We start from the raw sequence: 25,774 nt of genomic DNA on the forward strand, positions 1-25,774 counted from the left end.
CATGGGAATTCTCCAGGCAAGAATACTGGAGTGGGTTGTCGTGCTCTCCTCCAGGGGATCTTCCTGACCCAGGGATGGAAACTGAGTCTCCTACATTGGCAGGCAGATTCTTTACCATCAGAGCCACCTTAGGTTAGAAACGGAAAATAGGTGACCAACTCTGCCAGATTTAGGATGGCCTAGAGCCCCGCGGGCTGCAGTCTGTGGGTCACAGAGGGTCAGACGTGACTGAACAACTCACCCACACACACTTATCGTAAAGCAGCTGTGAACTGGGTAGATGCCAGCCTGACCTTGCTCTGGACAGCAGTTCAAAGGTGGAAAGCCAGAACCTGAACCCAGTTTGGGCTGGTCCAAAGCCGTTGTTCTCCTGAGCTGACATTGAGCTTAAAGCTTGAAGAAAGAATGAGAACACATTCTCAGTAGAGCAGACAGCTTGTGCAAAGGCACACGGATGTAAAAGTGTCTGGATAGCGGTGACTAGTGATTCTGTGTCACTGATAAAGTATGGTAGGACTTCAGGTTGGAAAGTGAAATGGGCTGTAATTGTTAAGTGGCTTCCCGGTTTGGATGTTAGTCTGTAAGCAATGAAACCACCACCAAAACACTTGGCATAGTGGAGGGTCATAGTGAGTGTGCTTGATGAAGGAGAGGGAGAAAGGTCAGAGCCCAGCATGTCAGTTAAGAAAGAGACTTCTACGAAATCCAGAGCAGAGATGAAATAGACTGGATGTGGGTGTGGGTATACTCAGTCCTGTCTGACTCTGCGTGACCCCATGGACTGTAGCCCGCCAAGCTCCTCTGTTCATGGGATTTCCAGGCAAGGATACTGATATGGATTGCCGTTTCCTACTGCAGGGGACCTTCCCGACCCAGGGATTGAACCCACGTCTCTTGTGTCTCCTGCATTGGCAGGCAGATTCTTTACCACTGAGCCACCTTGAAGGTAGGTAGTGGAAGAGTAAGAACACAGGGTGAGACGGTTTTGTCAGCCATTCCAGAACTTTTAGCAGGAACCCAGCCACTTAATATATGGCTTAAGCTTTCCAATTGTGCCAGGAACCAGTTGTTTGGTTAGTTATTTGAAAGTCCTCTGAAACTCCTTTATGTGCTGCATGGATTTGGATCCCAAGTTATAGCCTCTTTTTTTTTTTTTTTTTTAAACTCAGCTGGACATCTAAACTATGGAACAACTAAAACTATTCTGTTTAAGCAAAACCGACTTTGTCTTTACCACTGCAGTGACTCTCTCTCTCAGGAGTGTCCACTGCTTAGATCGAACTAGCAAACAGAGCTTAGAAAATTTAACTTCATTGACCAGTGAATTTTTGACACTCTGTACACACACAAGAAGGAAGTGTTACTTTCTGACTGCCTTCATGTATTCATTTGGCTTGGCTATAGGACGGAGATGGGATAGTAAGGAAGTCAGGAGATTCTGGAACTTATGTAAGGCAAAGGGAGAAGCAGGTGTAAGATAGTTATTGAGCACACACAGAGTCTGAGTGGGCCTTCACTGTGCAGATTGAAATATAGGCCACACTCTCCTTCAGGAATTTACCATGCTGGTGGGAACATGAGAGGGGAGGGGAACTGGTAAAATGCAGACTTTTAAGTGGAAATGACCCAAGTGCCTCGAGAAAGGAAGCGAGGGGAGCAGTGTCCTGGCAGGTTGGAATAGAGATGGACAGGAACCCTGGAATGACTTTGGGCTTGGGGTCCTCCTAATCCTGAGTGTTTCAGTCTGGCCATCTTTCTCTTTCACAGGATGTATCATTTTTCTTTTGCTGTTTTAGATCTCTCTCTCTGGCCTGTGGGATGTCTACCCTCATTTGCCCTCCCTGGGGTGCACTGGTCTTCCCCTTTGCCATGTCCTTGTTCATCCTCTCTTACCCTCTGGTTAGTGTTTTTATTAGAAAATGAAAAACTTCAGTGATGATGTGGAAGAACTGTGTCCAGCTGCTCAAACCCACCCAGTCCCTTTTTTTAGCTTCTCCCCCACTTAAAAATAAATCGCATCAGGTCCCACTTGCCAAGCCTTTGTCACCGTCTCCAGCAGCCGTTCCTCCTTCCCATCTGCTCCCCCAGATGCTTAGCCCATCCCCTCCTCCTGTCTCGGCCCCATGTGCGGTCCCTCTGTGGACAAGTGTGGGGCCCACGGAGCACAGCAGCCCTCAGCCCCGATGCACCATCTGCCTCTCAGCCCCGTGGCCGTCTGAGCATCAGTTCTGACCCAGATTCCATGGACTGCACCCCCACCCCCCAGGCCCCAGCTTGTTTGCCTGGCCAGTCCTGTGATTGCCAGGGACAGGATGTTGACTGGAAAAGATAGAGGAGTTGCCATGGAGATAAGAATAAACAGACACGTTGCAGCCGGAACTGCAAACTTGAGTGACAGAAGTTTAGTTCAGCCCTGGGTTTCCTTTGTTTGGGTTACACGCCTCACCTCTGGAATCAGTGTTTTAGACGGAAGTTTAGAGCCACTGCTAAACCATCGTTAGAACATTTGCGCCTGCCAGCTCTTTGTTTCTTCTGTCAGAAACAGCGAGCTCGCCCAGAGGAATTAGAGGGCTGTCCTAGGCCTGTTACCCAGGGAAAGTGAAAGTGTTAGTTGCTCAGTTGTGTCCAACTCTTTGGGACCTCGTGGACCGTATGTAGCCCACCAGGTTCCTCTGTCCATGGGGATTTTCTAGGCAAGAATAATGGAGTGGACAGTCATTCCCTTCTTTGTGGAATCTTCCTGACCCAGGGATTGAACCCCGGTCTCCCGCATTGCAGGCAGATTCTTTACCAGCTGAGCCACAGAGACTGTACTTCTGGGTGCCCTGAGGGGTTCACTGTATCCAGGGCCCAAGCCCACTACCCATTCTTGGGCCTGAAGAGTGGGTTATATTGATGTTAACTGGGAAAGAAACTGCCCCAGCCCGTCACCTAGGGCAGAGTCTCTATGGGAGAACTGGTCAACCTCATAGGGGAACAAAGTGGTACCTTCCAGTGTGCTCAGCCTCCAGTTCTTCTGTGTTCCAGGTTTCAGGGCTGTGGGTGTGAGGAGGTTGGAACTGGTGGTACAACTTGTCTGATTGTGACTGGGGGGCTCAGGAGGCCTCTCCTCTCTCAAATTTGATGCCAGATGGTAGAGAGGATCAGTTAGGGGGGCCCTGACACTGGCATGTTGTAAAGGAATGCTTTCCCTGCCCTGGGATGCATTTTTTGGGTCCCAGGGGAAAGGGGGCACGTTTTTGCCATTGCTCCTAAGTAGAGGGCTTCCCCGGTGGCTCAGTGGTAAAGAGTCCACCTACCAAGCAGGAGATGCAGGTTCGATCCCTAGGTTGGGAAGATCCCCCGGAGAAGGAAATGGCTACCTCCAGTATTCTTGCCTGGGAAATGCCATGGACCAAGGAGCCTGGTGGGCAACGGTCCGTAGAGTCACAAAGAGTTGGACACAACTTAGCAATTAACAACAACAATCTAATTAGAGAACAATCTAATTAATTCTGTGCCCCGTGGGCCTAGAGAGAGGTTAGCTCTGGATTGAGTTAGAAGAAAACCTTTAACCCTTTCTCTAGAGGGCACTGTTGACATTTTAGGTAGAACGATTCTGTCGCACCCATTGCATTGTTTATGATCTTTGGCCCCTGCCCATCAAATGCCACAGTTACCTCTTGGCAATTGTGTTGTCCTTGGGATGACCAAAAATGTCCAGCAATTTCCAAACGTCCCCTGGGGAACAGTGCCACTCCCAGTTTTTTGTGGTTTTTTTTTTTTTTTTTTTTTGCTGCCAGACTATTGGATGGCCACAATCTCATCTATCCTCTGTGAAGAGACCATGACCAGATGGGGCTCTTGTCCTGATATATTTATGAAAATGAAACTCTAATCATTGCCTTATCTGATCAAGTTGACACTTCATTACAGACTTGATGGATCTTCATTGCACAATGTTTTTTTCCCCTCCTGATTTAGTTTACAATTCCTCAACCTGAGTTCTCCTACCAAGGGAGTTTACAAGCACCTAAGCCATTCAGAAAACTAAGATGATGGCATTTGGTCCCATCGCTTCATGGCAAATAGATGGGGAAATGACGGAAACAGTGATAGACTTAATTTTTTGAGGCTACAAAATCACTGCAGATGGTGACTGCAGCCATGAAATTAAAAGATTCTTGCTCCTTGGAATAAAAGTTATGACCAATCTAGACTGTATATTAAAAAGTAGAGATGTTACTTTGCTAACAAAGGTCCATTTAGTCAAAGCTATGGTTTTTCCAGTAGTCATGTATGGATGTGAGGGTTTGACTATAAAGAAAGCTGAGCGCCGAAGAATTGATGCTTTTGAACTGTGGTGTTGGAGAAGACTCTTGAGAGTTCCTTGGACTGCAAGGGAGATCCAACCAGTCCATCCTAAAGGAAATCAGTCCTGAATATTCATTGGAAGGACTGATGCTGAAGCTGAAACTCCAATGTTTTGGCCGCCTGATGTGAAGAACTGACTCACTGGAAGAGACCCTGATGCTGGGGAAGATTGAAGGCAGGAGGAGAAGGGGATGACAGAGGATGAGATGGTTGGATGGCATCACCAACTCAATGGACATGAGTTTGAGTAGGCTCTGGGAGTGGGTGATGGACAGGGAAGCCTGGTGTGCTGCAGTCCATGGGGTCGCAAAGAGTCAGACATGACTGAGCAACTGAACTGAACTCAAGCCAGGAGCATGGGTGACTAACCTGTGAGGCTTGACCCTGCATGTGGACCTGCATCCCAGAGGATATGAAGGATCACAGCGGTGATGACAGTAATCACCACAGGACTTCAGGGGAGAGTGTGCAAAAGAAATAAAGTGCTTAAAGTGGAAACTTTGACCCTGGGGGTCCCAGGGACTCAGAAAGTTGTATTTATTGATGGAGCTGGTTGGGCCAAGGGAGTAGACCCTTCCAGCCTTGCCCAGATGGCATTTTTGCTCCTGGAAATCTTGAATATGGTAGTTAATCCCTCGGGTTGTTGCAAACCAGTGGCAAATGCCAGATGGTGCCCAAGATAGAAAGAAATCCCGATGTCAAATCTGTCACCTTCCCCAGTGTGTCCAGGGAACCTGAAGAGGAAAGACAGGATGCAGCCAAGACTTGCATCCCTTTTGCTATTAATTATTACCCTCCTGTGGGTCATCTGGATAGGTTCTCTTTTTTCTTTCTTCTGGCCCATCATTCTGCCCTCCCACTGATTCACCATGAAGAGATGCAATGTTCTGTCAAGTGTGCTTCTTGTTGGCAAGGCTAATTTTGTCAGTTCAGAGGATGGGACTTTTAGTTAAAATTAGTTTTTTGGCTTTTGTGTATCATCATCTATTTTGTCTGCCACCCGCGTGCCCTGGGGATAATTAAGAATTGCCTGTGAGCATCTTCATTTCTCCTTAAGTCTCTCTGGCATATTGGTTCCAACAGCCCATGCCTTTGACGTTCTTGTTAGTTCTCTAAAATAAATGAGCTATTTCTAAAGATTGAACTGTAGTGTGTCACTTCAGATTTTGCATCTTCCCTCTTGTCTCTGAGATCAGAGGCTCCTTTGTATTTGCTATCATTCTGACTTTTGTTTTTCCTAAGCTGAAAGAGGAACTTATTGAGTCATGTAGCTTAGAAAGATAACTGGGGTAATCAGAGAATCAAAGGAAGAGCCGTAGGAACCAGGGTCTCAAGTGATGGAAAGAGGATCCCTGTGTGTCCAGCACTCACTCACCTTGGCGCCTCTTCCCTTGCTGTGTCTCCTGCCCCCCCAGCTTCTGTCTGCTGCCCCCCCAGCTCTGCCTCTCACTAGACCCTGGCCGTGGCCAGTACTAGGGAACCTGGCAGGTGACCAGGAAACCTGATGGCTAAACACAGCCCTGTTTAGCAACCCAAGGCAAGGAGTATTTTTCTTGCTCATTATCTGTGTTGATTATTTAACATTTGTTACCATTTCCCGCAAAAGGAGAACCACTTTGAGCTTTAACCAGGCAACCTGTGCTCCTCTGTAATTGACATTAAAAGGGGAAAGATCCATAGGGTCTTTGAATTCCCATAACAGGATATCAAGTTGGGGAAGCCTGATGGGGTTTAAACAGAAGTTCCTCATGTCCCTTAGACATCAGCTGTGTTACCAATTGCACCTGTACCAGAATTATTTGGGCACATTTATGTGGATTACAGCCATCCATATTTTCTTGATCTATTATTCTAGATATTTTCCCCTTCCTCTCTGCTTCCTCTCACCTGCCTTCTCAGTCACTGCCAATTGAGTCTGTAACACTCAGGAAGTATCTTCCTCTGCTCAAAAATGCAGAAACTGGCAGATTACTGTCTCCTTATTCTCAGAGGTTCTTCTTTCAAGTCGCTCAGTCGTGTCCGACTCTTTGCAGCCCCATGGACTGTATAGTCCGTGGAATTCTCCAAGCCAGAATACTGGACTGGGTAGCCTTTCCCTTCCCCAGAGGCTCTCCCCAACCCAGGGAATGAACCCAGGTCTCCCACATTGCAGGCGGATTCTTTACCAGCTGAGCCACCCGGGAAGCCCAAGGATACCAGAGTGGGCAGCCTGTCCCTTCTCCAGGGGATCTTCCCGACCCAGGAATTGAACTGGGGTCTCCTGCATTGCAGGTGGATTCTTTAACTGAGCAATCAGAGAAGCCCTCTCAGAGGTTAAGAGTGCTGAATTATGTGCTTCATCTCCATTTCTCCTTCATTACCAGTGTAGTTATCTCTGATCTAGTCCCGTTTGACAGCATCCGCTGTACTTGCCTGTGGCCTCTTAGAGGAGGGGAGAGACTAGAGGTCATCTTGTCTGGTGGCCTCTAACCAGGGGCATGTCAGCATCGCTTGAGAGCTTTCCAGAACAACCAGGTACAGGCAGACAACTTGGTCAGTTGCCTGCTGCACAACTTATCTATGAGAAAGCCACACCGCTCACGTATGGCGGCAGCAAAACCGTGCTCCAGAGTAATCCTGGAGGAGGGAGCCATGAATGGGGAGCCATAGGGAGCAGGTATATCTGAGCATGCAGACAGGACCCGGGGCTGGCGGGAGAGAAACGGGCAGGGGTCAGGAATTCATTTCTCAGCACTTTTCAGAGGACACTGATCAGGGCTTTCAGAATAGCCACGGGTGATCCTCAGCAGGGTCACCAGGAATAAGTGTTTCCTGCTGAAGACTCACCCTCTGCCTCAGTCCTTTTGCCTGCTATAGATTTGGGCAATTTAGAATTTTGTTTGCCACTGGAGCACAGCTGAAATCAAATGCAAGTGACCCCAGAGATGGGCAGGCTTCAGGAATATATTCAGGAACGATCTCTGGAACCTTTGCTCCCTCTCTGTATCTTCGGCGTAGGCTGAGGTGTTTGTCAGAAACCCCGGGTTGTGCTCTCCCTGGTTCTCATTCTAAATCTGCAGTCCTGGAGGCCACTCCCAGCGCACGTGCGGATGGGACTCAAACACGCCAGGCACATCACGGTGATCTCACTCAGTAGGGTACCAGAAGATGAGCCCTGAAGAGTAAAGGCTTTGTTTACTTTATGAAATCCCTGAGAAAATGTTACAAGGGGAAGAGAAGTGCAATGAAGACCTTGGATGGATGAGCAGAATTCTTTACCATCATTGCTGGAAAACATCTCTCCAGTTCCTGCGTATTTCCAGTGCTGGGACTAGCCACGATTCTCTTATGCTGCAACAATTCACTGTCAGTGGGTCTGGCACCTTGAACTCTGATCCCAGAAATGGGGTTGGCGTGTCCTGATTCTGCTGCATGCTCTTAATGGGGTTCTTCCTTATAGTGGGTCAGATTTATGGGGGAGGGGCTTCCCAGGGTCTGGGTAACTCCCTCAGAAGATCTTCCTGATCTTGACCTCATTACATGGCGTTGTGCTTGTTGTCGTGGAGAGCAGTTTAAACAGTTCTTGTACCTACAGATTTAATGTGTAGAAAATGTGTGGAGCCATCTCAGCTAGATCCTACACAACTAGGTTCGGTGTTTGTGTTACACGTGTCAGAAGGAAGCCCATTTTGGCAGTAGGAAGTAACTCGGGAGTGTGTCACTGCTTTCCGTAGACCAGAATGAGCATCTTGCAGGAATAGTAATTTTTCAAAAAAACAAAAAGCTGTTTAAATAACAGTCTACCTCGGGCTCTAGGAGGAGGCATCCTGAGCTGGTAACAGAAAGGCTGCGTGACATCTCAGCCCGATTTTTTCCACCCTTGTGATGAGATGCCTTCTCGCCTTTCTCCCCCAGGCCCAGTTCCTCTCCCCAGGAGCTCGCCGGCGACTGCACGCTGCTCTTGCCTCTTGTTCCACCTCCATGCTGATCCTGTCCAACCTGGTGTTTCTCGGGGGCAGTCAAGTCGGGGAAATCTACTGGGATAGGATCTTCATACAAGGTAAGTTGCTGTTTTCAGACAATTTCTTGTTTTCCACATTTATGCAGTTGGTATCACATATGGGACAGGAGGCGGCATTCCTTGCCTTGTCCGTGGTGTGTGACCTATACAAATACCAGCCTGGGGCAGAGTCCTGGCTTTCGCTGTGGCTTTAGCAGTCCTCTATTTTGATGTACCTCTTGTCTGCTATGATGATACTTGACTTCGAGATGTACCATCCAACTCTCTCAAAATCTGTCTTTCCCTGCTGCTAAGTTACGTCTCCAATTTAAACATTTTTCCTAATCTTCCCTACTGTCTGTAGATCAGGCTTCATTATACTGCAGAGTCTGACTTTGTTCCACTGACGACTCTGAAAGTCCTACCAGGAGAATGTCCTAGAAGCCCCTCTGTGGTCTCCTGCTGCTGTGGGCACAGTGCCTGCTTTGCCACACCTCTTCGTTGTGGCTGTTTTTGTCTGGACACTGGTTTGCCAGCACCCGTGGCCAGCCTCGTGTTTAATGAACATGTGTTCAGTGTTCATGTATGTGTCCGTGTCCACAGCAACGTCACACCTGCAGCAGGTAAAATGCTAGTTGGTGGGCATTGTTGTAAAAAGACTGCATTAATAGTTGGTCATCCTTTGTGGTCACCATCTCCTTTGGGCTAAAGCTGAGCTTTACATCATGTCCTTAAAAGAACTGGAAGAACAGGAATGATGCAGAGCACATTACTCAGCCGGCTCACTGTGTGTTCAGAGCCAACAGCCCTTGTTCTCTTGCCCTGACCAGTGACATGGTTTTGTGCTTTTGGTTTGGCAAGTTTTGCCAAGTGGTGATGACGTGGCCCGGTCGTGGCTAGGGTGTTATCTCCACATCTGGGTCCCCAGTGAGCCAGCGACGCTTTTCACATCAGAGATAAGCCGACACAACGGCATGGTCCCAGGACGCCAGGTCATGTGTGTAAACTGTGGCAGGCTTGGGTGAGCCAGGCTCAGGGACCAGGACAGAGCCCTATTCTGCTTTCATCTTGTCAGTCCCATACCCCTTTGATCTCGCTCTCAGAGAAATGTTTTCCCCAATAGTTCTTGCAAAGACCAGGTAATTTGTATGTGGAAGCTGTCCTTGAATGAAGAGGGGAGGTAATGGGGCACAGAGGACTGAAAGATAAAAAACCCTTCTTGAGGTGGGTGACAGAGCTGTTGACTTTTCTTGCCTCCTCCCACATGCCTAGCACGGTGCAGAGACCACGATGACTCTGAAAATGCCGACTCAGGTTTTGCTGGTCACCTGAGCCAGAAGGCTCTAATCTTGGCTTCAGTAAATAAACACTCCAGGTGTTCGCTGCTTGCAAGGCACTGAGGAGACAAGGGTGGAAGAAGCAGCACAAATGTGGGGGCCAGACGTGCAAACAGATATGTGTCCATAGAGTCGGATCATCGCTGGGCCAAATGCATGAGGGACTGCTAGAGGTCACAGAGTGGAGGGCTGACCTTGCCATGGAAATTGAGCTTCACAGAGGAGGGGACTTTGGAACTGGAGTTTTGAGCAGTAAGTCAGAACTTGCCAGATAAAGAAGGCAGGTGTGTGGGGGTGATTAACGTTAGGGGCTTTGTCAGATCACCCCAAACTCTCAGTAATTTTTTTTCCCCATAGAAGTTTATTCCTCCGGCAGTTCAGTGAAGGTCCAGAGACTTTTTCTAAGCGGTGACTTCAGGACCTAGACTGTTTTTGTTCTGATTCTTCACCTTCTTGTTCTGGCATCATGGAGGAGACGAGAATATGGAGGGGGGTGGTGTCACCAGGTATTAAATACCCCGCCGGAAGTGACACTAGGCATCTCCACTCGCATTTCGTTGGCCAGAACCAGTCACGTGACCCCCTAGGTGCAGTGCAGGGAGACGTGGGGGAGCGCACAGTCCAGTGGACTATGGCGTGGCAGGACAGGGCGCGTGAGACAAGCCCTGGAGGCACCCAAGAGGCAGTTAAAAATGTGAGCTGGCGTAGGGGAGGAGGAGGGGACAGAACCACTGCGACGTGGGAGACAGGGCATGAAGGTGGCGGGTGAGGCCATGGGAGTGGATGCAGTTCGCCGAGGAGCATGCCCAGAGCGAGCAGAGACTAGGTGGGAGGTAAAACCTGGGAATGCTGGCCTTTGAAGGGACAAAGAAGAGCTAGTAGCGGTAAGATGTTTTCCCTGTTTCTCAAAGGCATGAAGATCAAAGCACAATTTGTCCTGTCCCCCGTGGAGCTAACACCCCGCACACTGGGGAGCGGGTGTCAGGGCTCTGAACTATCTGGTCTGTTTCTGGTTTGTGGCTCCTATTGTGATCTGCGACTGGATCGCTCTGTGTCCGCCTTGGAGCTGGGCGCTAGAGTCCCAGGGGAATGCTTCTCTGAATCTGGAGGGCTCTGGGTCCATTCCTGTCTGGGGTCTGAGGCCAGGGAAGCTCAGTTCAGAAGGCATCGTCTATGTCAGAGATTGTTCACATCGGCGTGGCCCCATCCCAGCTGATCTGTCCCATGGGCCCCCTCAGTAAGGGTAGGTTTCCTGGGGTTTTGGCAATTACATCCTTGGTTTCCCACTGTGGATCTTTTGTCCCCGAGCGATAGAATTTAGATATTTCTTGGAGGAATGTGAACCAGATAGTGCCAAACCCACTATCCTTGAGGAGTCTGGATTTCTTTTCATAACAAATCTGATTGACCTGATAGAAGATTAGTATGAATATTCATGTTTTGGTACAACAAAGTATTCATGCATTTATAGGATGCTTCCTCAGACTCTCCTGGGGATATCATGTTAGCTTAAAAAAAAAAATCTGAATTCTGAGACTCATCTGGATCCAAAGGGTTCAGATGAGGGACTGTCGAGCTGTACCTGAAGCTGGTGATGGATGAGCCAGGACTTCGACATCCTAGTTGTCTCTGGCCGCTTCCTTCGGCCACTTGATCAGGACCTGTTTTTCCAAGACCCATCTCTATACATTGAGGAAAAAGAGACAAAGCGAGTGAGGAGAGGTCTGTTTGTAGTGAATGGAGAGCAGTTAAGCTCAGTCTTCAGATTTCCAGGTTTCCTAGGGAGGTAGCCCTTCCGCCAGGGGTAACCACCCTGGGCCCTATGTGCCTTGTTGGGCTGGAACTTGCCGAGACAGAGAGGGCGGTACACCACACCCTCCCAAGGTGCTCAAGGGGCACGGGGATCTTGGAGGAGGTTACCAGTGCCCCTCAGCGAATGGGATGTGGATGCACACGCGTCTTTGAGGACAGCCTCATTCATTCTCAAGAGCGTTTGCCTAGGATCACTGATGTCTCTAGAAGTATCTCATGATTAGCCTGGAGGAGCTGTCTTAAGGTCGGTATCTCCATCTCCAGTTCACTGCTTTAGACACAGATTTGTTTGCTTTAAGCTATAAAGCTTGTTTTAGTAAATATCTAAATATTTAGCTTAAGTAAATAGCTCTCTCCTGATTTCTACACCATTGGTGATGTGAGACTATTAAAACCAGACCCTTCTCTTTCTGCTGTGGACAGTGCCCTGCTGTCCTTAAAATTGGGCAGTGCCAGCCACGGGATGGAAATGCTGAGTGACGCTCTGGGTCACACACAAGCCATCCGTATTAGTGTTATCTGTGCTGTGGAGATTGGAAAAGTCATGTTCAGTTAATTCAGTGGAGAATAGAGATACTATATCTTTGCCTTCAAAGAAAATCCTCCAACCTTTACTGTTGAAATTTACCTTAAGCCGCTTGAGGAATGTGAATATTTAAGCCTATTTTATATGTATTTACAGGAACTTAGCTGGGTTTAGGGATCTGAAAAACTGTGGCTGAGGATTTGGTCCCTAAGCCTGCTGTAGAAGGGACCCTGCTGTGTCTTGCTTTGCAGAGGCAAACTTCAGTGGCTCTGAAAAGCATTTGTTGATGGCAGAAGCTTTCTCACGTCTGTCTTAAGTCCTTGACGTCGAAGTGTAAGTTGATTTCTTGAACAAGCAGTTGATGACTACTCTGTAACTCAAAAGCATTGTTGCATTACAACTCCAGATCTGTGAGACCATAAACCAACTGTGTCTTAAGCATCCCAGCAGTGCTCTGTCATCGGGGCACAGTGAGGAGGAAAGGCAGCCGATAGGGATGGGTATTTAGAAAAGAGCTGGATTTAGAAAAGGCAGAGGAAGCAGAGATCAAATTGCCAACATCCGTTGGATCATAGAAAAAGCAAGAGAATTCCAGAAAAACATCTACTTCTGCTTTATTGATTACACCAAAGCCTTTGACTATGTAGATCACAACAAACTGTGGAAAATTCTTCAGGAGATGGGAATACCAGACCACCTGACCTGCCTCCTGAGAAATCTGTATGCAGGTCAAGAAGCAATAGTTAGAACCAGACATGGAACAACAGGCTGGTTCCAAATTGGGAAAGGAGTACGTCAAGGCTGTATATTGTCACCCTGCTTATTAACTTCTATGCAGAGTACATCATGAGAAATGCCAGGCTGGATGAAGCACAAGCTGGAATCAAGATTTCTGGGAGAAATATCAATAACCTCAGATATGCAGATGACACCATCCTTATGGCAGAAAGTGAAGGAGAACTTGATAAAAGTGAAAGAGGAGAGTGAAAAAGCTGGCTTAAAACTCAGCATTCGAAAAACTAAGATCATGGCATCCGGTCCCATCACTTCATGGGAAATAGATGGGGAGACAGTGGAAACAGTGAGAGACTTTCTTTTCTTGGGCTCCAAAATCACTGCAGATGGTGACTGTGGCCATGAAGTTAAGAGACACTTGCTCCTTGGAAGAAAAGCTATGACCAACCTAGGCAGCATATTAAAAAGCAGAGATATTACTTTGCCAGCAAAGGTCTGTCTGGTCAAAGCTATGGTTTTTCCAGTGGTCATGTATGGATGTGAGAGTTGGACTATAAAGAAAGCTGAGCGCCAAAGAATTGATGCTTTTGAACTGTGGTTGGAGAAGACTCTTGAGAGTCCCTTGGACTGCAAGGAGATCCAACCAGTCCATCCTAATGGAAATCAGTCCTGAATATTCATTGGAAGGACTGATGCTGAAGCTGAAGCTCCAATACTTTGGCCACCTGATGCAAAGAACTGACTCACTGGAAGAGACCCTGATGCTGGGAAAGATTGAAAGCAGGAAGAGAAGGGGACGGCATAGGATGAGATGGTTGGATGGCATCACTGACTCGATGGACGTGAGTTTGAGCAAACTCCGGGAGTTGGTGATAGACAGGGAGGCCTGGCATGCTGCAGTCCATGGGGTCACAAAAAGTCAGACACGACTGAGCAACTGAACTAGAACTAGGGATGGGTATGTACTAGGAATACATCTGGCGTAAGGGCACTGAGAGCTTTGTGGTGTCGTCTGGGTGCAGAGTTGTGTTCCTTTTGAAATATCCATCTATTCCTGTCAACAGAAGACATAAATTTTGTAAAAAAAAAAAAAAAAAGGCGGGGGATGCTAGTCATTTCCTAATTGTGGAGCCGCGGATTCTGTGTTTGTTGGAGGTGGTAGAGACCTGGCTTCCATCAACCATTCTCCTGCCTGACTACACACATACATGTCTTAGGGTACATATAACACACACACATACACACATGTCACACACACATACACACATGTCACACACACACACACTTTCCCCTCTTTCTTGTTGCCTGATCTAGGCTGGCAAACTCCATCTCAGCACTTAGCTCCTGAGGGGCCCCTGTACCAAGGCAAGGAAAATTTGGTTGTTTTCCCTCCAGATTGCAGTGAGAGATGAACTCGTCATTTTCTTAGACAGGTCAGAACCTTTACATTCTGCATATTTGCTTGCTGTCTCTAGCAGAGAAAAGGGACAGTATATTTTCTCCCTGACTACTAGCTTGTCCAGGCAGTTTATTCATCTCCCCGCTCAAATGGCTCTGGACAGGCATTTCATTTAAAGCCAAGTTGTGATACTGCACTGGAAATTCTAGAAGATTGTGGTTAAAGAGAAACTCATTCCCCTCACATCTCATTACATTCTTGGGACTAAATTCCATCTTTGGTGAGAGAAGATAGAGGGCACATGTCACTCACTGTCTCAGGCATCTTCTTTGTGTTGACTTGTTTCATCCTCTTCACTTGCCCTGCTCTTGACATGGAGTTTTCATTGCTCTGATTGATTCTGCTTCTGCCCCACTGAATCTTATGCAATTTCCTGAAGGATTTGAGGAACAGGAGCTTCCCACCCATTGTATTGGTGGTGATGTCAACATGTTGATATAAATTAAGCGGTTTATCCATGGGTTGCCCATTGGTCCATTACGGGCCATTCTTGGAGTCTGCTTTCAGATGCCTTTGTTTCTTCTTTTATCTTTGCCACGTGGTCACCCAGACATTGTGGGCATCATCTTTCCTAAAAGTATTTCAGGCCAAGACACTAGGCGTAGGGCATGAGGAATAGAGACTGGGAGCTCTTATCCAGAAGTGCACCTGGGGTTATGTTAAAGCTGAGAGAATTTCTATTAAGATATCTTGAAAGGAGTTTGAATCATTGTTCATCTAAGTCCTACTTTCTGTGAGGTCATGTGACACTTTTTTCTGTTAACTAGGAGTTTTTGTGAATTCATTTGAAAAGTTTTATGGAATTTGGGAACATTTTAAAGTGTCTTTAAATAGAATATCAAGTGAAGACTAGTATGGTTAGGCACCGTTCATTGTAATCGAAAGAAAATTTTGATTCTTACTGATTTGAAGCCTCTACCTCTCATTGACCCCCAATTATTTATATGCAGTGTGAGATCCAAATGCACATTACAATCAGATCATTATGTCTACACTTTAATACAATATGTCAATTAAAGCTCAATAATTATATGTCAGTTATTTCTCAATAGAAAAACACATTACAAACATGGTAGTAGAATTAAACCAAAATAATTTTAATAAAAATTTAAATAAGTCCCCTTTGTCTTCTAACTAAATCTTATATATACTTGATACATAAGAGGATGTCTGCAGCAGGATTCCCAAGTCTGTACTCCAAGGCCCACACCAGGAAGTCATGGGATTGCTGTGCAGGTGTGGTTTCTGAAATGAACACACGTCCTGGAATTTATGTTATTATTTTGTTTGCTTATTGCAGTTACTGTTATACTATCGAAGGGGTGCAGATATAGCTTGGCGCCTGCCCTGCAGCTGAGGACCAGAGGAGGGCTGCCCTGGTAGTCACAGGCACCGGGACCCTTCCACCTGATTGTCTCCTCAAGTCACCACCAAATAGTGTTTACAGTGTTCGAAATGAAGAATATTTAATTTGGAAGGCAGTACCGTTTTTGTAACAAAAGGCAGAATGTAGCGAGAGTCGTCATTATCAGGTGTCCCAGCTTCCTGAGCAAATCCTTCTGTGCAGTAGGACCCGTCGCTGAGTTTGTTTCTGTTTGCCAGGGTATCGGGCACTGGCCGCTCGCATTATGCCGACACGTTCATTTCCTGTGGCCACTGTCACAAGTGATCATGAGCTTGCTGGCTTCAGAGAGCGTGGTTTTAATCTTCTTTTGTTCCTGAGGCTTCCCAGGTGGCGCTAGGGGCAAAGAACCCGCCTGCCAATGCAAGAGACCTACCTAAGAGATGCGGGTTTGATCCCTGGGTGGGGAAGATTCCCTGGAGAAGGGCATGGCAACCCACTCCTTACCTGGAGAATCCCATGGATGGAGGGACGCTGTGGGCTACAGCCCATGGGTTCGCGAAGAGTTGGACACGACTGAAGTGACTTAGCGCGCATGCGTGTTCTGGAGGCCGGAAGTCTGAGATCAGGCTTGCTGTGCTGAAGGCAAGGCGTTGGCAAGACGGGTTCCTCTGGAAGCGCAAGGGGAGAGTTTGATTCCTTGAGCGCTGGAGGCCAGCTGCAACCCTTGCCTCATGTGCTGCTGCTTCACATTCAGGTGTGTAGCATCTTCAGATCTCCTCTGCATCCTTTCTGTTGCTCTCATCTCAGCGCCTGCCGGCTGACTTCTCCTGTGTCTCTCCCATAAGGACCCTTGTGATTATGAACTCCACCTGGATAATCTAGGATAATTTCCGCATTTCAGGATCCATCACGTGATCACACCTGCAGTGTCCCTGCAAAGCCCAGTAAGCTAACTCACGTGAGTGCCAGGGTTTGGGACGCGGCCTTCCTTGGAGGAGCCATCTCTTCGCCTGCCACAGCATGATCCAGTAACAGTTGCTATTTCACAGAACGACCCTTTTGCAGCACCACAGCAATAGCTTCTTTCTCAGGAAATTTGATTATAAAATAGCAATTTGGATTCGCCGCTAGTCTTATTAAAATAAGAATCTGACTGTGGAAATAAGTGATGCTTAATTTCACAGAAGTACACATGTGAGATTTGTTGTCTTAAGGGTATTTAGAGAGCAGTGTAGGGAAAAGCTGCAGTTTTACTTGCTCAGCATTTGCTCCCCCCTCTTTGGGACCAAACCTCTCTTACCTCACTCTCAGTTGGCGTCAATCTGAGATCTAGGGGTCAACACGTGAGCGGGACTGGCCCGTCCTAATGGTCCATCTCCCCACGTGGTGCAGTTGGAGTTTCTGTTGGAAATTGTCAGGAAGGAGAAGCTCTCTTTCTTTTGTTGCAAATCTGTCAGGATATTGGGCCGGAGCTGTTGGGAGCCCTCTTGCTGCTGTCAGGGGAGAGCCAAATAGAGAAGGAAGCCGACTTTGAGGAAAGCAGAACTGAATGTTGGAAACTGTCTCAGAGATCATATCCTGAGACAAGCCACTGCAACATACTCTTAAGCACTCTAGAGCTAGGAGTTCTCGAAGCCAACACATACTTTTCAATTACAAAAGCTGTTATTTCTTCTTCTTCACTCATTTCATGTTGGGAGACAATTTCCAAGGCCCTCTTGTGTTTCTGCATGTCTTACGCACAGATCCATTGACTGCTTCTGTTCCAGGCTTTCTTTCCAAGAATGTTTGTATAGCAAGCGTCTTTGGAAAGTGGAGATGGTGTGTTGCTCTGAAGTAGAGGGTGTTTGATTACTGTTCAGTTTAATAAAAATAATCTCCCTCTGGGGCAGAGGTCAGGCAAGGCTTACTGCCCGTTATAAAATACTTAGATTCTTATGGCTGGGGTTTATCTCCTATAATATGACCCTCTACATGTGCAGGTCTCAGCTGGCCCTCTTGACGTTGCATTGTGGCATCTTGGGCTCAGGGAAATGGCACAGATGCTCTGGCTACTGTTATTGCTGAGTAATAAAGTCCTTCATCTCTGTCCGAATAGTCTAGTGTCTTCTGCCTACATGCGTGAAACTGGGAGGCTAATTTGTTGCAAGTAGAGTTAAATCTCAGATGCTTCACTTGTTGACAGTTCAGTTTGGTTAGGTTTCTGTGACTTGTAACCAGAAGCATATGACTAATGTAGCTTAATGAGATAGTGTAGGAGGCATATACCCTCTTACAGGTCTTTGTTGTAGTTGTTGTTCAGTCCCCAAGTCGTGTCCAACTCTGTGCGACCCCACGGACTGCAGCATCCCAGGCTTCCCTGTCTCTCACCATCTCCTGGAGTTTTGCCCAAGTTCATGCCCATTGAGTCTGTGATGCCATCTAACCATCTCATCCTCTGTCATCCCCTTTTCCTTCTGCCTTCAATCTTTCCCAGCATCATGGTCTTTTCCAATGAGTCAGCTCTTTGCATCAGGTGGCCAAAGTATTGGAACTTCAGCTTTAGCATCAGTCCTTCAAATGAATATTCAGGGCTGATTTCCTTTAAGATTGATTTGTTTGATCACCAGGGGACTCTTAAGAGACTTCTCTAGTACCACAGTTGGAAAGCATCAGTTCTTTGGTGCTCTGCCTTCTTCATGGTCCAGCTGTTGCATCCATACATGACTACTGGAAAAACCATAGCTTTGACTATATGGACCTTTGCCAGCAAAGTAATGTCTCTGCTTTTTAACATACTGTCTAGGTTTGTCATAGCTTTCCTGCCAAGAAGCAATCGTCTTCTAATTTCAGGGCTGCAGTCACCATCTACAGTGATTTTAGAGCCCAAGGGGAAATCTGTTATTGCTTCCACCTTTTCCCCTTCTATTTGCCATGAAGTGATGGGATCAGATGCCATGATCTTAGTTTTTTTTGTTTTTTTTTTAAATATTGAGTTTTAAGCTGGCTTGTTCACTTTCCTCCTTCACTCTCATCAAGAGGTTCTTTAGTTTCTCTTTGCTCTCAGCCATTAGAGTGGTATCATCTGCATATCTGAAGTTGTTGCTGTTTCTCCCGACAGTCTTGGTTCCAGCTTGTAACTCATGAAGTCCAGCATTTCGCATGATATACTCTGCATAAAAGTTAAATAAGCAGGGTGACAATATACAGCCTTGTTGTATTGCTTTCTCAATACTGAACCAGTCAATTGTTCCATACAAGGTTCTAACTGTTGCTTCTTGACCCACATACAGGTTTCTCAGGAGACAGGTAAGATGGTCTAGTCTTCCCATCTCTTGAAGCATTTTCCAGTTTGTTGTGAGCCACACAGTCAAAGGCTTTAGCATAGTCAATGAAACAGAGGTAGATGTTCTTCTGGAATTCCCATGCTTTCTCTATGATCCAGCAAATGTTGATAATTTGTTTTCTGGTTCCTCTGCCTTTTCTAAACCCAGCTTGAACATCTGGAAGTTCTCAGTTCACATATTGCTGAAGGCTAGCTTGAAGGATTTGAGTGTAACCTTACTAGCGTGGGAGATGGCTGCAATTGTCCAGTGGTTTTTGAACATTCTTCAGTACTGCCCTTCTTAGGAATTGGGATTAGGGTTGACCTTTTCTAGTCCTGTGGCCACTGCTAGGTTTTCCAAATTTGCTGACACATTGAGTACAGCACTTTAATAGCATCATCTTTTAGGATTTTAAATAGCCTGCTTGAAATCTGTCACCTCCACTAGCTTTCTTGGCCGCAGTGCTTCCTAAGGCCCACTTGACTTCACACCCCAGAATGTCTGACTCTGTGTGAGTGACTACACCATCATGGTTATTTGGGTCATCAAGATCTTTTCTGTACAGTTGTTCTGTGTATTCTTGCCATCTCTTCTTGATCTCTTCTGCTTCTATTATATATGCACCATTTCTGTCCTTTATTGTGCCCATCTTTGGATGAAATATTCCTTTGATATTTCCAATTTTCTTGAAGAGATTCTAGTCTTTCCCTTTCTGTCGTTTCCCCCTATTTCATTGCATTGTTCATTGAAGAAGTCCTTCTCGTCTCTCCTTGCTATTCCCTGGAACTCTGCATTTAATTGTGGGTGTACCTTTCCCTCTTTTCCTTGCTTTTCACTTTTCTTCTTTTCTCAGCTGTTAATAAAGCCTCCTCAGACAGCCACTATGCCTTCGTGCATTTCTTTCTGCTTGGGACGATTTTGTTCGCTCCTCCTGTACAATATCATGAACCTCTGTCCATAGTGTCCAGAGTTCTTCAGGCACTCTGTTTACTAGGTCTGATCCCATCAATCTATTCATCACCTCCACTGTATATTCATAGGGGGTTTGATCTCAGTCGTACCTGACTGGCCTGTTGATTTTCCCCACTTTCTTTAGTTTAAGCCTGAATTTTGCTATGAGGAGCTTATGATCTGAGCCACAGTCATCTCCAGGTCTTGTTTTTGCTGACTGCATACAACTTCTCCATCTTTGGCTACAGAGAATGTAATCAATCTCATTTTGGTATTGACCATTTGCTAATGTCCATGTGTAAGGTCGTCTCTTGTTTTGTTGGAAGAGGGTGTTTGCTATGACCAGTGTGTTTTCTTGGCAGAATTTTGTTAGCCTTTGCCCTGCTTCATTTTGTATTTCAAGGCCAAATTTGCCTGTCACTCTAGGTATCTCTTGACTTCCTGCTCTTGCATTCCAGTCCCCTGTGATGAATAGGACATCTTTTATTTATTTATTTATTTTTTGCTGTTAGTTCTAGGAGGTCTTCTAGGTTTTCATAGAACTGATCAACTTCAGCTTCTTTGGCATTAGTGGTTGGGGGATAGACTTGGATTACTATGGTGTTGAATGGTTTGCCTTGAAAATGAACTGAGATCCTTCTGTCACTTTTGAGGTTGTACCCCAGTACTGCATTTTGGACTCATTTGTTGCTTATGAGGGCTAGTCCATTTCTTCTAAGGGATTCTTGCTCATGGTAGCAGATGAATGGTCATCTGAATTAAATTCACCCATTCCAGTCCATTGTAGTTCACTGATTCTTATGATGTTGATGTTTACTCTTGCCATCTCCTGCTTAACCACGTCCAGTTTACCTTGCTCCATGGAGCTGACCTTCCAGGTTCCCATGCAATACTGTTCTTTACAGCGTCAGATTTTACTTTCGTCACCAGACACATTCACAACAGAATGCTGTTCCTGCTTTGACCCAGCTGCTTCCTTCTTTCTGGAGCCATTAATAGGTGTCCTTCACTCTTCCCCAGGTGCATATTGGACACCTTCTGATCTGGGGGACTCATCTTTCGGTGTCACATATTTTTTGCCTTTTTTATACAGTTCACGGGGTTGTCACGGCAAGTAATCTGGACTGGTTTGCCATTCCCTCCTCCAGTGGATCACATTTTGTCAGAACTCGCCACTGTGACCTGTCCATCTTCAGTGGCCCTGCACAGCATGGCTCATCCCTTCATTGAGTTACACAAGCCCCTTCGCCAGAACAAGACAGAGATCCATGAAGGGGTACAGATCCTTAAGGGAAGCGTATTTAGGGGGATTCTTTTATACTGAATCACTTTTTGGTATAATTTTTTTTTTTTTGCTTATATTCATCCTAATAAAATAACTTTGAGGAGCTACATACCCCGCTGTGACTTTTAAAGTAAGCACCTAACTTCTTCTATTGTAAATTTAAATAATTATAAAATACCTCATTTTTGTCATATTATAAATGCTGATGTTTATGTAAAACTGATAGCTCTAAATAATATAAATTATAAATAACTTAGTGGTTTTATACCGACCGTCATCCTTTTAAAAGTATAAATGAGCAAGCCCTTCTTTCACAGTATTTCCTTGATATCATATTTCTATTTCATTTCTTCTGTAGAATTTTGTCTTGTCTTAGTTATTTCCTTATTCAACTATCATACTTCTATGTAGCATTGATTTGTTTTTCTGTCACCATAAGGCTAAAAATATAAACATTTTTCTCCTGGGTCGAGTTATCATTACAGTTCTTATTAATGCATAACTCAACTTAAAGGTGATACTTTTGATAAATATTAAACATGAAAAGTAAAATTTCTCTTGAAATGGATGAAGTAGGGATTTATGGTTATTTGATTAAAGCAATTATCTAATTGTTGCTTTAGTTTGTTCCACTACTGTAAAGCTTTTGATTTAAAATGTAATAATAGCCTAGCAAAGTGCTAATGCCTTAAGAATTTTCTCTAGGCAAATACACACATATATCAAGCACCTAAAGGATGCTTCTTATGACCCCTGCCAGTTACTGCCTTGCCTTATTCTGACATCTAAATGCATAGCTTTCTTGAGTAGCTGGTTTGTTTGTTTAATGCACATATACACATATTATATGATTCTACAAAGAGAAGGAGTTACATAATATGTATTCTTTTTGTCTCACTTTTTTTTGCTCAGTATCATGTTGAGAGAGTCATCCATATTTTGGAGTGTGGTTATAGATTTTTTCCCTGCTTATTACTACTATAAAGTGTTTCATTGTGTGAACATGCCACAATTTATCCGTTTTATTGTTGTTGAACATCCTATGGACTGTCATATATATGACATGTGGTGAAGATCTGTGTGCATTTTTTGTTGGGTTTATAACTGGAGAGGGATTGCTGGGTCCCTGGGTGTGCATATATTCAGCTTTCGTAGATGTGGTCAAATAGTTTCTCAAAATGTACTGATTCCCTTGAGGGTTTTACATCCTAGAGCAATATCCTGAATAAGAAGAATGAGGAAGAAGCTTCTCCTTTGTTTGTTTGTTTTTTGGTAAAGTGAGATGAAAGCCATGTGTCTGTGTGTGTGTGTGAGACAGGGAGGGAGAGGAGGAGGAGAAAGGACAAGGAGAAACTTAGCCTCAGATTAATTTTTAGGATCTGGAAATTCATTCTTCCAAAGTTTTCCATGTTGTTTAATTGTATGCATTCCCAGTTTGAAGACTGCTGCTCTATGAAGGACAGAAGGTCACTCTGTCCTTTGAGTCCCACCTCCTCATTTTATTCAAGCCCAAAGGAAAAGAAGTGTTAATATGGACTAGACAGTGGTTGAGCATAACATGCATCAGTCAGCCACTGCTACATAACAAACCACCCCAAAACCTAGTGGCTTAAAAGAACGAGCATTTGTATAACGCACAAATCTGTGCCAGCTAGAGTCTGGCTGATCTGGGACAGCCGCATGCATCTGTCTCTGGGTCAACTGTGGTTGCACTGGATTTGCTGATCTTAGCTGGGCTGTCGTGTCTCTGGGACCTTCACTGGGATGAACTGGCTGAGTCAGGTCTGCTCTGCGTTGATTTCTGACCCTTCAGCAGACCTGGCCTGTTCATGTGGCAGTCATAGTGGTTCAAGAGAGCGGACAGACAGCGTGCAAAGCTTTTCAGGCGCAGAACTGGCCCATCATCAGTCCTGCTGCATCCTTTGGCCGAAGCGTGTGGTACACTAGCCCAGACTCAAGGAGAGAGGAAATAGATTTCATCTTCTCATAGGAGGAGCTGCGAAATCATGTTGTGAAGGGTGTTGACACAGGTAGGCGGGAAGGACTGTGACTGACCGCGGTTGGCAATCTATCTTAACTGCTTATGCAGAGGGGCCGAAGAGCTGTCGCAGGAGCACGGTCATTTAAGTGACCCCACGAAATCTGATCCCAGTTTGTCATCTCTCCCCTCGGCCTCTTCTTTCCAGATTCTCTCCCTCTTCTCCCTGCAGAGACTTTCTTTGCCTCCTATGTGGTCACTTGGACCCTTTGGTGGTTTTGGCTGGGGAAGGGCAGGAGTGGGCCTGGGAGCTAAGGCCTTGGCCAGTTCTGCATCTTTCTGCGAAATAATCAGTGACGTGTGTGTGTGTGTGAGACAGAGAGGGAGGTGTCCATATTGTTTAAGCCTGGGACATTGAGACATTCAGGCTGATCTGACTTAAAGGAGCTTCCCAGTGGTCCAGCCTGGAGTCCACATAGGGTGTGGGGCCAGAGCCCCAGCTACTAACCAAGTTTTCCTTTCCTTTTCTTTGCATAGATGCCTAGGCTATTTAGAGTTTCCTGAGTTCTCTGACTCAGTATGATTTAATGCCTCTTAGTAGTGTCCATTATTATTATTTAAGCTCTTTACTGTTTCTTAAGTAATTTCCAGGGCACTGGTTCAGTTGGTTTTTCTACAGCCCCCTGTGAGATAGCTTAGGCAGACATCATCCCAGTGTTGCTAGGAACACAGTATTGCTAACAACCGAGGTTCAGAGAGGTCAGGAAACTTGGTCATAGTTACACAGCTCGGAAGCTGAGGAACCAGGTGAGTCAGAGGCCTTTTGACTCTAAACCCCATCGCTTTACTTATACCACTGTGGCCTTTCTGTGAGGCATGTGCTATAACAGGAGACGCCCGTTGTCATCACAGAACATCCCCGAGTGTCACTGTTGGAGACAAAGTCCCGGGTGCCTGGCTTGTTCTTCTGTTTCTGATCATCATCAGTATGGGGGAGGGGGAAGAGATTAGACCTCCAGTTTCTGGAGCTGATAGACTGACCCCCTGACCCCTGGATGGGTGGCCGCTAGCTGGTCCACGTCTCTCTGCAAGTAAAGCCGTCTCCCCTTAGCCTCAGTTTCCCTTTCCTCAGTTGCCTGTTATCAACTGTGATCTGAAACTATTAAATGAAAAATTCCAGAAACGAGCGATCCTTAAGTTCTACATTGCATGCTGTGTGGAGTTGGCGTGGTGACGTCTCCTGCCGTCATGCTCTATCCCACCCAGAACATGGACCCTCCCTTCGCAGAGCTTGTCCCTACGAATCGCTTAGTATGGGTCTTGGTCCCCAGGTCAGCTCTCTCTCTGTGTTCCAGTGCTCTGTTCAAGTAACCCTCCTTTTACTTGATACCAGCCCTGAAGCGCAAGAGTAGTGATGCTGGTAATTTAGCTATGCCAAGGAGAAGGCAGTAAGTGCTTTAAGTGAAAAGGTGAAAGGTTTTGACTTAATAGGGGAAGAAAAAAATCATATGCTGAGATGCTAAGAGCATCTTAGAATGTAAGATGTATCTTCTTACATTCTACATAAGAATGAATCTTCTACATGTGAAATTATGGAGAAGGAAAAAGAAATTCATGCTAGTTTTGCTATTGTACCACAAACTACAGAAGTTATGGTCACAGTACAATACAGATGCTTAGTTAAGATGGGGAAAGCATTAAATTTTACAATAAGATATTTTGAGAGAGAGAGAGACTATATGCACATAACTTTTACTGCAGTGAGTGAACATGAAAGTCACTCAGTCGTGTCCAACTCTTTGCGACCCCGTGGACTATACAGTCCATGGAACTCTCCAGGCCAGAACACTGGAGTGGGTAGCCTTTCCCGTCTCCCGGGGATCTTCCCAACCCAGGGATCAAATCCAGGTCTCCCACATTGCAGACTGATTCTTTACCAGCTGAGCCGCAAGGGGAAGCCCTTTATTACAGTATACTGTCCTTACAATTGCTGTATTTTATTATCGATTGTTGTTTATCTCTTACTGTAAGTTAAGTGCCTCCTTTGTAAATTTAACTTTATCATAGGTGTGTATGCATAGGGGAAAAGAACATCTATGAGGTTTAGTACTGTCTGCAGTTTTAGGCATCCACCGGGTTCTTGGAACATGTCTCCTGCGTGTAAGGAGAGACTGCTCTAGTTTCATCCTGACCTGCGCAGGTGGTGAAGGACTCTGGCTCTCCTGACCCCAGCCGTCAGGGTGTTGGTTTTTCCTCTTTCTGGCTTACTCAGGCATTGCACTAGCTTGCCTTTTGCTTCTCATCATCCTTGCTCAGGCCAAGAAAGCAAGAGGGAAAAGATGGTTTTGTTTGGGCGTGCTGTCTGGATTACCAAAAAAACCAAACGATCTCAGGAATGGCTGTTGGAAGAGCCTGTGATCATGATGTATTATGTTGTGCGGTGCTGGAAATGCAGCAGAAGGCAGCAGTGTGGGCTGGTTGTGGCTCTTTTCTTTGCAGTAAATATCAGAAAATGGAATCCATCTGGGTGAACTTTCCCTGGCCTCAGGAATTCTGTCGGGCACTGCGGTCCTCTCCCTGGAGTGTAACTAAAGCAGTCAAGTATTCCCCTGAATACTCAGTAAACGAGAATGAAAACTATGAAGAAAAACTTGTCACTGTCTTAAAGATAGAAAAAAAGCAGAGTCCTGTTTGGGGTGCACCTGTGTG

At 45.8% G+C, this 25,774-nt stretch overlaps 1 protein-coding gene across 10 annotated transcripts in view; it reads left to right on the forward strand.

The window, feature by feature from the left end:
* Window positions 1–25,774, forward strand: part of HHAT (hedgehog acyltransferase) — a 353,352-nt gene that overhangs the window by 276,953 nt on the left and 50,625 nt on the right. For all 10 annotated transcript variants that reach the window (XM_043485093.1, XM_043485098.1, XM_043485097.1 and 7 more), the window contains one exon: window positions 8,248–8,392. In XM_043485093.1, the coding sequence (XP_043341028.1) occupies window positions 8,248–8,392 (145 nt within the window). The remainder of the gene's footprint in view (window positions 1–8,247; window positions 8,393–25,774) is intronic.

Source organism: Cervus canadensis, chromosome 13 (assembly GCF_019320065.1).
Source record: "Cervus canadensis isolate Bull #8, Minnesota chromosome 13, ASM1932006v1, whole genome shotgun sequence".
Classification (NCBI taxonomy): Eukaryota; Metazoa; Chordata; class Mammalia; order Artiodactyla; family Cervidae; genus Cervus; species Cervus canadensis.